Genomic DNA, 14,600 nt, shown 5'->3' with positions numbered 1-14,600 from the left:
ACTCTACACTTGCAGTCAGCAATAGGGACGTGGAAGGGTAACCGGTTACCTGGTAAGCATCACCCCGTCTCCCCTGCCTGGCCCTATTCAATAAGTTAACTGGTTAAACTTAATGTTTAGCAAGTTAACTAATTAAACTGGATGTTACATTCCTAGCCAGCAACCTCATTCCAAGGAGAGCAGGGCTACCAGACTCCCAGTTGATTCAGGCTGGAGTTTCACTATACGCGGTCTCACATTTTCCCTTCACATTGCATCCTGTCTAGTTGGATTACATGAAATCCCCTTAATGAAAGGAGGACACTAAGCAGGCATGCCTTTTAACCCTTAATGCAATTTTTGCATATACTGAACTTAAACATTCAACACAAGACAGATGGGGAAAATATCTTTCTTATTCATTACGGTCATATATTCCTGGTATAACTTTGGACAGAAAATGGCTGAGATTGCAGAACTGCTATTATGTGAAGCCTCATGAAGTTGCTTGGAAGGAAGGTTCTAAAGCAATGATTCACGCTGTTTACAAGGCTACTCTCCCTAGAAGCACCAGAACTCAGAATCTTCTAACCCCAATCAGATATTCAAAAAGAATGAGTCGGGCTATCAAAAACATGAGTTGTTTCTGATTTCGGAATCAGTAGCGTGTGCACGTCAAATTTTGAAGGCCTTCTTCACAATTATAAGGGATAGAAACGTTATATGTAAATGAAAGCTGATACTCAAGTATTCACGACTCTAAGAGCAGGGACGTTAGGAAAAGCCACCAAATATCCTTGGAGATAACAACGCTGACTCCAATGCATTTAAACGTGGGAATCCAAATGTGTTCCCCCTCTAACCTTCTTCACTAGATAGATGGCAGCTGCAATGAAGGGATGTTAGCTATTGTGTAACAGAACAGTTGTGTAACCGCGCAAAATATTATTGGTTACATGACTATTTGATAGTCCCTGGCAGCAGGGCCAGCCGTCAGTGTGCTCCCAGCTCCACTCCCAGGGAGTCCCGTGTCACCCTGTGCTACTGCCTATCTATCAGAGGCAGCAGTACGAGGTGGCAGGTGGAGCCAGTCTGTGAGGGGAGCCAATTTAAAAACCAGCTCCACTTGCAGACTGGCTGTCTGCTGCCCTCTGTCCATGGAGGGCCCTGAGGTGGCTCCTCATAGGGACAAGCTCCTGCTCCCCCGCTTGGGGAGGGGAAGTATGTTTAGTCAATGAGATTAACCGATAAGTCTAGGCTTACTGATTAATCATATAGTCGACTACACGTTGACATCCCTAGAGGGGATGCTGAAGGAATTAAGGGGGCTGTCTCATAGGTTTTCCTCACATGCTGGTTATGGCACAGAAAGACATGGAATAGAAAAACACTATAATACACATATACATGCCATTATGGATTATAACCAAAAATGATAAGAGTTGGTCTAAAAGAAGCGTCTTTTCCAATTTTCCATTTTAAAAAAAGCTTCACCCAGGTTTTATTAATTCAATTAATGCCCAGTTGCTTCTGGCCTGGGACAACTGGTATCATTTGCATAAAGCAGCGATACTGTGAGCCTGCTGAGCAAACTAGTTTCGATATTTCTGAAGTCCTTTTAATTCAGTAGTCCTGTAGGTATAACACCACCACCAAAGAAGTTGCACTCTGGCTGTTCTCTCACCACACTCTCTGAATGAGAAGTGCAGAACAGTGTTACAGGCACAGAGTACTGCACCTTTAAAAAATACTGAAGAGTGCTTGTACAAGCAAACACATTCTTCACCAATGAGTTAACACAAAAGAAAGGAACAACATGCATCTTTCATGATGCATTTTAATTAGTGAAGCTTGAGTGTGCAGTTTCAGAAACAGCACTGATTGCTCTGGGAGTGAATGTGCCATGACAACACCAAGATGAGTATCAGAAAAACTAAAGCCTTCATCACTGGCAGGCAAGGAAATTGTAGTGAGCTCCTCTTCCTACACCCAGCCTGGTTTCAACCTGAGATTCAAGTAAAACAGCATACTAACAAAATGTGAAGAGCAATTATTAGCACTAATAAATAAGCTACACATCTAACGCCCCATCAGAGGATTTCAAAGCCCTTTGCAGACTTTAATTAAATTTTCCAATATCCTCCATCACTAGGATCAATATTAACCTCATTATACAGATGGACAGCCCTTTAACCAAATATTACTAAAACCCTGTCCATCCAGATGGAACAAAAGCAAACTTTGCTCTCTGAAATCTATCAGCTTCCTTGTCACTTTCACTTCAACCTGCTCTCCGTGACTTCCTATCTACACAGGCACTTCCTCCAGTTTGGTCTTCAGTTGCTATTACTCTTCATATCTTGAAGGAAGAAGGGATCTCTCTCCTCACCCAGCCGTGGCCAGTGTAGCTTAGTGGTTCTTAACTTTTCCTGACTACTATATCCCTTTCAGGAGTCTGAAACTTGACCCTGCTGCTTGGGACTCAAGCATTTAAGAGTACCGTCTAATACGCCGACAGCTTTTAGCAACACAGCTATGTCAACACAACCATGTCACTAAGAGTCAGGCAATGTAAACACTGCTGTTAGCGCTTTTGCCAACGCCCCCAAAGCTTTTGTTTGGGGCAGTGGGGAGGTGGGAAGAAGGGGGAGTGTTTAAGCACTCATGAACAACAAAAGCTCTGTTGTTCAATTGCCAGTGTAGACAAAGCCTAACTTACCTTCCTGGGCCCCTGTGGTGTGGGGCTCTGGGAAACTGCCCTACTTGCCACCCCCTAACGATGGCCCTGAACGTTTGACTGCCCGATGCCCAAATTTATTCTGCAACCGCCAGGTTGAAAAACCCTGATCTAGGTGAGCTGACGTACCCCTTTCAAGACCTCTGTGTATCCCCAGTGTACTGCTTGTTAAGAGCCACTGGTGGAAGTGGTTTTCATACCATTCAAGTCTCACCTTCAAACACCCCAACTTCCTCCTTGCTGTGACAGACCATTTATTCAAAATGCCTATCCTTTCTCCAACACAAATTTTCTTTACAAACTCTTCCCTCTCTTCCAATCCTACTTTCACCCTGTTTTCTTTTAGCATTCCTGACACAGCATGCATTTACACTTTTACGGATTGTAAATTTCACCTGCCTCTACACACTGAACTTGCCAGATCAAATATCCCTCAGCATCAGTGATTACTGAACAGCTGAGAATAAAAAAACAGCTCTCAACAAAACATACTGAGGATTTTATTATGTTTTTAAATCTCATGTAATACTTGGACAGCGGGATTTTAATAGGTGGCTGTCAGGCCAGGGAAGTGACAGCATTCACCCATGGTTTCTCATCTCTGCTCTACCCATTCAGTCCCAGCTACTAGTGCCTCCTAATGGGCTAGATTTGCATGGAGTTATTAAATGGAACCCAACTAAAAAGCAGGGTAGAATGTCCAGGAACAGGAAGAAACAGAAGAAAAATGAGGTCATTCCAGTCACTCTGAAACATTACATTCAATGAGCTAAACAAACCTAATCCCCCCTTGCGTCATGGAAGAAAAGCCAATAGCTTGTTTTAGTCGCCCTCAAAAGGAATATGTTTTTGGCACTGGAAACAGATGATGCTCCTATGGAATGTTATTATACAGGAGGCACTGTGGAGAAAAGGATGACCTGCCAGCCTCATACTGGAAAATATCCCAGGCTATGTACCATGGGAAGTGGAGTGCAAGTACACTGATGTGCTTGAGCAAGTTAATTGTATTTATAAACGTATGAGACCTTAAGCACTGGAGTATTCATACCCTACACAATACTAAACTGATCTCTGTACAAAATAGGTCTTGTGAGGGATCATCTAAAAACCAATATTTCACTGATCATTTATATTCTCGCGTAATGCACAAAGTTTGTATTAAGAGTTATGGCTGCATGTTGGAATTATAACTCAAGTGTGTTTAAATTGAGGATATCGGAGGAGCTGGTAACCTGATCTCCCTAAGACAAAGGAACGTGTACTTGATCCTCTGACTAGCCCGATTTTCAGGCAAGACCATGAAGGTCTGTTTTTTTACACGGTACGTAAACAAAACTATAAAGCTAACAAGTGGGGGGAAGAAAGAGCATGGAGCTTCCTTCACTTACAGACTCCTCACAGCCTGCATAAACTTTACTTTGAGCATAGCTCTCAGAAAAATCACCTTTCCAAGACATACTGGTGTACAAAGATAGCAGGCTGGGGGTGATGGAGGAGGGTGTGCTGAACCTCAACTGTCTCAATTAATAGTATGCAATATTACAGTATTATAAAAGTATACAGAGGTCAGGTTTTCTCTGGAACAAATGACAATGGCAATGTCAATAAATATCATTATAAAAATTTAATTATATAAAGAAATGTAATGGGATAAACTAGTCCCGGAGACCTCTTTCTAGAGGCATTGTGGTCCTGCTACACCCTACTCCAGAAAAAGAACAGTAGAGAGGTCCTCCAAGCAGGCTAGAGTGGCTGCAGGGGAAGCAGCCAATCAGGGCCAGGAAGGCCAAATAAAAGGTTCTGCAAAACAGAGCAGCAGTTAGATGCTGCAAGGAGCAAAAACTGGGTGACTGGCTGGCTAGCTAGAAGAGTAGCAGTTCTGCTGACAGCTCAGTGTAGGGAGCGCATGGCAAGAACCCTGAGGTAAGGGTGAAGACAGCGCAGGGCCATGGGGGAAGTGGCTCTGGGAATTAGAGCAGCATAGGAACAGACATAGAAGACAGCTATTACCTACATTGTCCCTGGGCTGGGGCCCTGAGTTAGGGGTGGTACTGGGTCCCCTGCACCTCCCATTAGTCACTTGGGGGAGATGGGGGAGAAATGACCTGTATCTTAAGAAATCATAGAGGATGGGGAATTGGACCATAGTGAGCCAGCCAAAGGGTTGGAACCAGAAGAGCCCCTGAAAGGACAAAGATGTTGTCTCCAAGAAAGAAGCACTGGAAGGCACTGATCTATTCAAACAGAGGTGAATGATAAGACTGAGGCACAGCCTCTCATTTTCAATCTATGCTCCCCAAGCAGAGTAGTTCTGGGAAGCTTTTAGCACTTGCTGGATCAAGTGCACACAGTCTGGCACAAAATTTGGTGTCTTGATCCAGCAAGGGCTACAAGCACTTCAGAAGTCCTGTGCATAGGCAGGGTTGGGAAAACTGAGGGGTGTGCCTCAGACAGCTTTCCCTGTGACCCTTATATGCAAGGGAGAGAGGTGAGAATCATCTGAGTCCAAAGGCTTGCCACCTTTAGTGTACATTTTGCAACTCCTTTGGGTTGGCAACAAGGTGGTTGGCCCATATGCATCTGGTGTCTTACTTTACAAGTTACAAGGATCTGAAGCCTGAAGCAGAGAGATGTCACATGAATGTTCACATCCACAAGGAACAAGTGCAAAGATACGATACTGGTACAAGCTTTAGAAACGTGCATCACTACTACATTGATAATAAAATCCTGGAAGACCCCTTTCAAGAAGGAAGAGGAGGAATTTGAAGTAACGGAACAGGTTGATTTTTAAAGTGTAGAAAGAATTGGTAACTGGAGAATATCACTTACTAGAAGATTTACTCTGCATTAATCGGGTTCTTAACTCTAATACGTTTTGTTTTTCTTCATTTAAATCACTGTTCTGGGCTGGGGAAGAGGGGTTCAGTATGAAGACTGCCCCCGGAAGAGAGGACACTCCCAGCTGTCTCTCACTGTAGCAGTTTGGGCCCAGGCGAGAAGCACCTGTCCCTGGCTACTGCAGCAGGCTCAGCCAGAGGGGTACACATCCGCCAGCTTGAGGACAGACACACAGACATTCTCTCTAAAATATATAGTTGTTCTGGTCCCTGTCTCTGGCCCCTTGCTGCCCTTCCCCACTCCCTTCCCCAAGGCCATTCTGCAGTACAGTAGAGTCCCTATCATCCGACCTAAACGGGACCGACACATGGTCGGATTACCGAATGTCAGATAATACTGAGTCTACTGTAGAGAGCAACGGAACAGCTGATGCCGCTCCTGCAGGGACGAAGCGTCCCCAGCAGAGCAGTATCAGCTGTTCCGTTGCTCTCTAGGAGCAGCTGCTGCTGCCAAGATGCTTCCAGGCAAGAGCAGCAGCAGCTTCTCCTAGAGAGCAAGGGAACAGCTGATGCCACTCCTGCCAGGATATTCCCCCCTGCAGGAGCGGCATCAGATGTTCCCTTGCTCTCTAGGAGACGCTGCTGCTGCTGCCACTGCCGCTCCTGCCCCTGCCTGGAAGCGTCCCGGCAGCAGCTGCTCCTAGAGAGCAACGGGGCAGCAAGCGGGGCTGTTCTCCCTGCCTATGCTGTATCCCACCCTGCAGCTCCTGGGGAAAAGTCCCCGGGAGCTGGAGGGTTGGATAAAGCAGAGTCGGATTACTGGGTGTCAGTTAATCCGGACTCCACTGTATAAATATCCCTCCCGCCAGAATCCTCCCTTTCCATTTTATAAGAAACAATCAAATTCCAGACACATCCCATTTTTCTGGCACAACCAAACCCTGCCCTTGCTTTAAGTTCTGATAAGAGGAAGCAGCAAACCAAATTTGGTGGCCTTAGAGGTTACTGTTTAAGAGGAGTTCTTGAACAAACTGACTCTCAGACGGATGGACAGACACATTTCTAAAATGTATAGTAAGATTTATCTGTATTGCAGTAGTACTTAAGTCTCAGACATTGGGCAAGATTCTACTGAGCTAGATGTTGTCCAATGCAGAAGAAAATTACAGACTCACTTCAAGTGTTGGTCACTTTCCCTACTGATTATTATTACAGGTCAAGGCATAAGTGTAAAAATGAAGATCATTTTGTTTGAAATGTCTAGTTCTACAGTATTCCTCCCCGCTCCTGAGTCCCATTAGCTTTGCATTTCAATCACATCACAGCAGAGTCACATCAGCAAGAAGAGATCATCTTATTCCTGTGTGCTTGACTCTCTTACAAGGCATGACAGAACAATCCTCATCAATACTTGAAAGCAAGCAAGGACAACTGGATTTAGTCATAAACCTACCACCCTAGAATTCAAAAGTATTTTTGCCTGCTAGGAAGAATGCTCGGCAAAATCCTACAATATGACAGCATCACCCTTTCCACAAGCAGCTTTCCACTGAAAAAATAGCAAGGAATTACCAAACTGAAAAGCAACTTTCACCTCCTGTGTTATGTAGGAGGTCACAGCAGACAACCAAATGGTCCCTTCAGGTCTGAAAATCTAAATTAATAGTACTCCTTTAGACCTGAACTAACATTACAGCTGCCTCCATTCACACACGACTAAATGCAGACTGAACAGAAAGGAAATTAAGCAGCAGAATGTCTCCTACCTTGTTTCTTCCGGTTTTGCAACGTTTGCTGCAAAAAAATTCCAGATATCAATTACAAATTTAATATACATTCATTTTGTTATTATCTATATAGCGCTAGGGATGTAAAGGTTTAACCAGTAATCATTGCCTTACTGGTATGCTTACCAGCATAACTGCTTCATTGGCATATGGGTCGGCTACAGCATGCATTCCCACCCCTCACGCAGCAGGCGGTTACCCGGTTAAACCTACAGTTTAACTGGCTAACAATTTACACAGGATTTTACATCCCGATATACCACCACAAATATCCATGACACTCATATGTATGAAGCATGAAAAACACATTTTTAATCTGGAGATTAGGATTGATGAAGGGATCTGAAAACATACATGAAACATTCCAGGGATAAGCAATCATGAGGAGAGACAAAGGAGATACACCATAGCAAGAACTAGCTGCATTTAGGTCACAGGGTGGGACAATGGCTGAGAAGCAAGCAGTGAAAGAGTTGATCAAGGTCTTGCAAGGATGAAGAGTTTTAAGATAAAGAAAGAAGAGACAGAGCAAAGGGATTCAACGAGGGATTGTTCTTTACTTATTAGACCGGTTATTTTTCTATATAAACATCTTACAATATTCACAGGTGACTTAGCTGTTAGGCAACTTCATAAAAATATCAAAAAAAACCCTTGAATTCATCCAGTTTATTAAGCACACTGTGTTCCAAATAGGTCCCAAGAGAAATGACTCAAAGGCAAGATGGATCGTTATAAAAATCATGCTCCAAGATGAAGAGAAACGCAAAAATTCCTGTCTAGAATTAGCACGAGATTTTACTCTACTCGCGTCTCACTGTGGCTACAATGCATGGGCACCCACTTACCTTTCATTTGTAGTGTTCTCCTTGAATATCGCTTGCTGGGCCTCCTTTCAAAGGATGCTGATCTTCTGGCTTTGTTGGTCTTGGTTGTCTGATATTCTGTTTTCCCACTAAAAATGCAAGTTAAGGTACACAATGATGGGATAAAGCACTTGTTTACAAGGGCAGAATGTAGGCATAACTGGGACAAAATAACTTGTCTGGCTTACTTGTAGATGTTTGCTTTGGTCTCAGCAAACCTAACTTGCATAGAAATAAATATTACGCTCCTATGGTGCCTTTCATCAGAAAGGCTCAATTATGCGAACATTTTAATTTCATCCTCCACTGAGGAAGGTACTATCATCCCCATTTCCTGAAGGGGAAATTGAAGGCACGATTCCTTAAGAATTAGATTCCTCAAAATACATGCCTTGTCATTCCACTGGTGTCCTATAGGAAGGCTATAATAGAGAAAAATTAGAAATTGTATGTGCTGACTCCCAATCCTGAGTGGTTTTATTCAAGACCTGTCTTCCTTTTTAAAGAGGAACCTGATGGTTTATAAGATTGGAATACAGAGCCTCCATCTCTTTTGCTTAAATCCAGCACAGCTCACAAGTGATTGTAAGTCGCTACCAGCTCACTGTAGTTTAGTGAACTATACATAGGAGATGAGCCTGCAGATTCTGTACAGTTCCTAGTAGATAGGAGGAACCCATATAAAAACTATACACATTGCTGGCACCTTTGCTGGAGCTCTTAGACAGGCCAAGGATTGCTGAGCATCTGAACCAGCTGCCTACTCACACAAGGCAGCATATGGTGACTCTGGACAGCCGCTGCTTGTACTCTGTTTGTGGATATAAGTCACTTTGTTCTCTGGAGCTAATAAGCCAATGGCTTTTCACATGCCCTACATTTATTTCTTTAATAGACCTGTTACATTTTCTAGAAGTTCTGCTGAAACTGCAGATGACACTATACAAGTAAATTACTTCTATTTGACAATGTCCTTTGAGTGACCCTCATATCTTTTACAAATGTCGGTAAAACCTAGATGTATTATATTTTTCAATTTATAAAATGCACTTATCACAATATCTATTTGTAGACAGTGTGTAATTGAATAGTCCTGAAACCACATCAAATTTTAGCAGTTACACAACTATTCGATAGTCCCCCAAGGGTGAGGGTGGCTGCCAGTGCACTCCTGGCCTCTGCTGCAGCAGTGCAGGGTGGCAGGCACGCGTCGGTCTATGAGGGGAGCTGGTTTAAAAACAGCTCCCCACACAGACTGGCTCCCATCTGCCCCTGTCCGTAGGGGTATGAGCTCCCCATGGACAAGGGCTGCTTCGGTGCTGCTGCTGCAGAGTAGCCTCTGTCCACGGTGGGCCAGGCTTGCCATGGACAGAGGCTGCTCTGTGGGATGCTAGAGCAGCCTGTCTGCAGGAAGCTCAGACTCCCCGCAGCCCCCCTCTGCTGGGATAACAGCATGTGGGGGAGATGGGGGAGGCAGTGGCTTTTAAGCTGGCTCCTCCCAGCACCAGCTCCTGCTCCTCTCTGCCTCCCCTCGCCCCACTGCCTCTGTAGGAGACAAGCGGGGGGGGGGAGGGGGAGGGAGGGCAAGCAGGTCTGCCTTGCTAGCATGCATGGAGAGCTGGCCTACCCGCTTCCATGCTGCTGCCTCTATCACCCCATGAGCACTGGCTCCAGCCTCCCTGCCCTTGCTGCCTCTGATACAGCGGGGGGAGGAGGAGAGAACGGGAGGAAAAAAAAGGTGTGTAGTGGACAGGATCAACCGATAAGCCCATCGTGTAGTCGTCTGCACATTGACATCCCTAATATGTATGCAGATGGCTTTTACATAATCAATACACCAAAATGGTAACTGACACAGGTCCCAATAAAGAGCACTTAAAAAATCCCCAGACAAATTAAACTAAAACTGCTTCCTCTAGCAAGGCAACCCTAGAAGTAAAAGATGGAGCATCTTCCAGAGCGCTTTTTAGGACAAAGGCAAGGCCTCATTATATGCTTATGCAGTGTCTGAAACAGCAGGGCCTGGATCCTAACTGGGCTTTAACAAAAATAATATCAATTCCAGAGTCAAAAGCCTTGTCTGCCATCAAATGTGTAAGTCTACAGCGTTTCAGTTAAATGAACCATGAAGTAGACTCTCAACCAGAACCAAAGTTGCAGGGCTTCATGAATCAAAACCAACCACTTGAATTGTATTTGGAAGTAAATGGAAAGCTTGGGTAACGTACAGAGCACATGTATAATATACTGTACTAGATTTACTAAGCATTGCTCAGGTCCTAAACTCAATTTTGTTTTTTTGGAAAACAAAATGTAAATGCGCACACTTCATTTGAATCATTGCTCTGGGGTGGGGCTGGGAGGAGGGGTTCAGGATACAGGCTGCCCCAGGGAGAAGGGACAGCCCCAGCCAGCGCAGCTTGGGGCCAAGTGATAAGCACCTCTCCAGGGCTGCTGCAGCTTCAGCAGGCATAGCTGGGGGAGGGGTGCACGTCCCCCACCTGGGGTATGTCCAGGATCCTCTGCCCCTGGCACTCCACAGACAGAGTGAGGAATGTAGCAAACTCTGCACTTTCCCTTCCCTTGCTGAGAAGGAAAACAGCCAGAACTGTTCCCGTACAAAGGGGAGGGGTGAAGGAAAGCTTCAGCCCCCCCCCCCGCCCCCCTCGCCTTAATGGGTGCCTGCGGGAAGGGAGGATTGGGGCTGTGGCAGTCCCAGGGACAGGGGCTGTGCCCTTAGCCAGTCCCTTTCACCTGCCTGGTGGTTCTGTCTCTTTTCTATATGGTTTTATGAGACGCAATCTCATTCCAGGCACAGCCAAACCCTGACCATGCTTTCAGTTATAAGAGGAAGCTATATCCTGAATTTGGTGGTCCTAGCTCTTTCCATTTAGGAGGAGTTCTTAGACAGACAGACAGACAGAGACAGACAGACACAAACTCTCCAAATGTACAGTAGATATAAGAAACAGGAAAACCTGTTGGCGTAGGGCAGGGGCCAGCAACCTATGGCTCAGTACGGAACCAAATGCAGCTCTTTTGTCATTCCCAAAATACATGCACCTCTTTAAATTAAAATGAAAAAAAAAACATTCAAAATTTTAAAAATGCATAATTACTCACGTCAAGATGGTGTTTTTTGGTCTATTTCCCCTTTAACCAGAGGTGTAAGTAAGGAGGTGCGCCCCGGTAACAGCTGGCTGCCCTCCAGCAAAGGCCAGCTAGGGGACTCTGCTTGCTTAAAGGGCCAGGTGAGGCATCCTGTAGGGGATGCGTGCACGCTCCACGCTGGGACATCCAGCTGCAGTGTCCTGGCTCCAGCCCCTATCTGACTGCCGCGGTCTGTCCCCAACTGCCATGTTCCTAAGGTGGCCCCACAACTGCTACCACAGCCCGGCCATGGCAGCCTGGCCAACAAGGCCCCAATCAGGGCCCAACCCCCAGCCCCGTCTGGCTGCAGTGTCCTGGCCTCAGCCCTGATCCTGGGACAGGCCCCATGGTCTGGGCCCCGTCTGGCTGCAGGAAGGGCTGGCGGTGGCCCCCCTCCTGCCGGGCATGGTTAGGAAGGGAGGCCATGATCTGGCTGTGATGATCTTGGTCAAGTCCCTCGTCTACCCACTGCTGCCTGGGTGCAGTAGCCAAGCCTTAGCTAGGTAAGGTAATCCAGGCCCCGACCCCCCCCCCCAATACTCTACTCCCCAGCCCCAGCACCCTGCACTCACCTCCCACACATTCTAACCCCCTGCCCTGAGCGCCTCATACACCTCCTCATACACCTGCATGCCCACATCCACAGACTGCACCCCCAGCAACAGCAGAAGTCCCATTAAATTGTCTGTATGTTTCATTTATGATACTATTAATCATCATGTCAATTATCAATAATATTAAATGGTTTATTTTCAGTCATGCAAATGGGCACCCTTATACTGGCTCTGTTAACCACTTGTTCTGAATTTTGACGTAGCATAGCTCTTTGGTTTGAAAAGGTTGCTGACCCCTGGCTTAGGGAAACTTTCCCTAGCACATTTTACTGAACAGATCAGAAAAAGCCTAAGTTCAGATAGCAAATCTGGAATGGATTTTATTAAAAACTGTGCATTATTTTGACTAGTTTAACAGCCTAATTTAAATAATTTATCTAAATGCAGTCTGTTACATTCTCTGTTCTATACACTATAGAAACTGGATACCACTTTCCTCTCTTGTGCATTACCCAAGGGAATGGAAACGGGGAGAAGACACATCAAATGAGAAATTATTCTGACCTGTATCTGAACCGTGACCCCAGTCGAATGAAGCTTGATCGGCTTGAGCCTTTTTGGACAGGTCCCCTGAGGCGGAAGAAAGCATGATGTTCCACTGCACACTTCCACAAGTGTTTGCAGGCTTTGGGGTGATCCAGCCTAAACACAAAAGTGTGCTCCTGCTCCTTCCCCTTAAAGCACACAAAACACACTGTGAATCTGAACAGCCTCATACAGGGCAGAGTTCCCCACAATTTAATAAATGCTGAATACAATTTATATTCCTTTGTGCTGAAAAACCCCTCCCCCCTTTATCTCTACCTGACAATAGATGGATGAAATATTGCAAATACAAGTGCAATAGCTAAAGAGAATATCTGGTATTTTTATCTCCAGGAACAAGATTTGGCCAATTCTTTTCCATGGAATAAATTATTGATTACATATACCTGTTAGTGCCGGGATGGCTCTGTGCTAGGAGCAACACATCAGGGTGTCACTAACATCAAATAAGATTTGATTTTAACAAGTTAGCATATAGCACTGTAACTACACAATGCATTCGCTACATATGCGAGGCATCTTAAAAGGGTCACTGTCCATTCTGGCTTGCCCAAAACATATACACAATAGAGATGTGATTGTGGGGCAGCAGCATTGAAACGGTTTATTAAAATTCACGTTAGCAACTCCACATTCAAGAGACGCTACAATAACAGACTTGTATGTAAGCTGCACGTAAAACGTTACACAGGGATGAAAGTTCCACAGCATGGCTGCATCTAGTCCAGACCGTGGCTCAGTCTTCAGGGCCAAAAGTCATGTAGAGTTTTGGGCTTAGGCTGGAGCCTGAGCTCTGGGTCCCTTTACTTTCATAGGATCCCAGAACTGAATGTTTACATGCAAAGATTAGCTCTGCAAGCCTGAGTTAGTTGACCAGGCCAGCCATGGGTTTTTATCCATCTGTAGTCATACCTTAGAGGCCAAGCTCAAAACAACTAGACTGATGAGAAATCTCTTTATGTTGGAATATTCCCCCTGTGGCTGACTGGTGATTGTCTCAAATCAGATTCACCTCCGTGTGTTACCAATACTCGCTTTTTTATAATATGCTCAACTCAGAGCAATTTTTTCTCCTGGGGGCATTCCTGGAATCTGTTTAAGGAAGGAGTTCAAACTAGGGATGTTAAATTTAGATTAATGGGCTAATTTAATAGTTGTTGTTGCTACATTTCAAAGATGAAAGCGCTGGCCCCGTGCTCCCTGCGGTGTTTCAAAGCGGTAGCACTGCATGGAGCTCCATGTGGCGCTGCTGCTTTGAACCACCCCCTCTTCTTCCCCTCTGCTTGCTTGCTGCCTCTTTCTTAGAGAGGCAGCAACGGGGGTGGGGAGGGAGGGTGTGTGTGCGCGACTAGTCAACTAGTCGTTCACATCCTAGTTCAAATTGGATTCTTTCACACCATGCACCAAAGTGCACCTGCTCTTTCCAAACTGTCTGGCCCACACTAGTTAAAGAAAGCATCGCCCTTTTAAAATACAAAGCAAATCAGACACACTGCTAAATTTCTTTGACATAAACACTTTACTGTCCTCAATAAGTCATAATTAAAAACACTCCAATGCTGCCACATTACTCCTGCAAACTTAAGTATGAATGAGACCAGGAGGAACAAACTAGAACCCTTAAATCCTAGTAAAGCAGCTAAGAGAGCCAATAGCAAAATTTAACTACCTGCTCATCATCTTCAACAACTACTAGTGTTAATTTGTTCTTCTTGAAGTCCAGTCTGGTTATCTTTGGCCTGTCAGATGAACAATAAAAGAAGTGTGTGAACACGTTTTTGTTGGTCAATATATTAAAGTTATATTCAGTGTTCAGCTCTAGGACTCACGTTTTAAAAACGGAGATAAACAGAGTGAGCCAAACTGAATTATCCGAGTAAGGTGTGTTTAGCCAGTGTTTTAGGACTTTATTGTTAAGAAGTTATGAGGTGAAGCGATTTCAAAATCTATAGCAACTTTTAAAAAGATGAAGCTTCTGCAGGGAGTCTTAAAATGGACTTTTAGCTGACATCAGTACAGTCTATTGTTTCTTGGCAAGAAGATGGTAGTTAAAACAAACTGTGTTTTGAACAAAGTCT

General features: G+C 44.9%; 1 protein-coding gene across 3 annotated transcripts in view; it reads right to left on the bottom strand.

The window, feature by feature from the left end:
• EPB41L5 (erythrocyte membrane protein band 4.1 like 5) overlaps positions 1-14,600 on the bottom strand; it is a 110,372-nt gene that overhangs the window by 56,708 nt on the left and 39,064 nt on the right. For all 3 annotated transcript variants that reach the window (XM_075933065.2, XM_075933068.2, XM_075933066.2), the window contains exons 11-14: positions 14,192-14,261; positions 12,481-12,650; positions 8,195-8,301; positions 7,326-7,353 (exon numbers count right to left, since the gene is read on the bottom strand). In XM_075933065.2, the coding sequence (XP_075789180.2) occupies positions 7,326-7,353; positions 8,195-8,301; positions 12,481-12,650; positions 14,192-14,261 (375 nt within the window). The remainder of the gene's footprint in view (positions 1-7,325; positions 7,354-8,194; positions 8,302-12,480; positions 12,651-14,191; positions 14,262-14,600) is intronic.

The sequence above is a fragment of the Pelodiscus sinensis genome, chromosome 7 (genome assembly GCF_052426305.1).
Source record: "Pelodiscus sinensis isolate ZL-2025 chromosome 7, ASM5242630v1, whole genome shotgun sequence".
NCBI classification, from domain to species: Eukaryota; Metazoa; Chordata; order Testudines; family Trionychidae; genus Pelodiscus; species Pelodiscus sinensis.
Note: the sequence above shows the minus strand (reverse complement) of the source record. Positions and strands in the feature narration are given on the sequence as shown.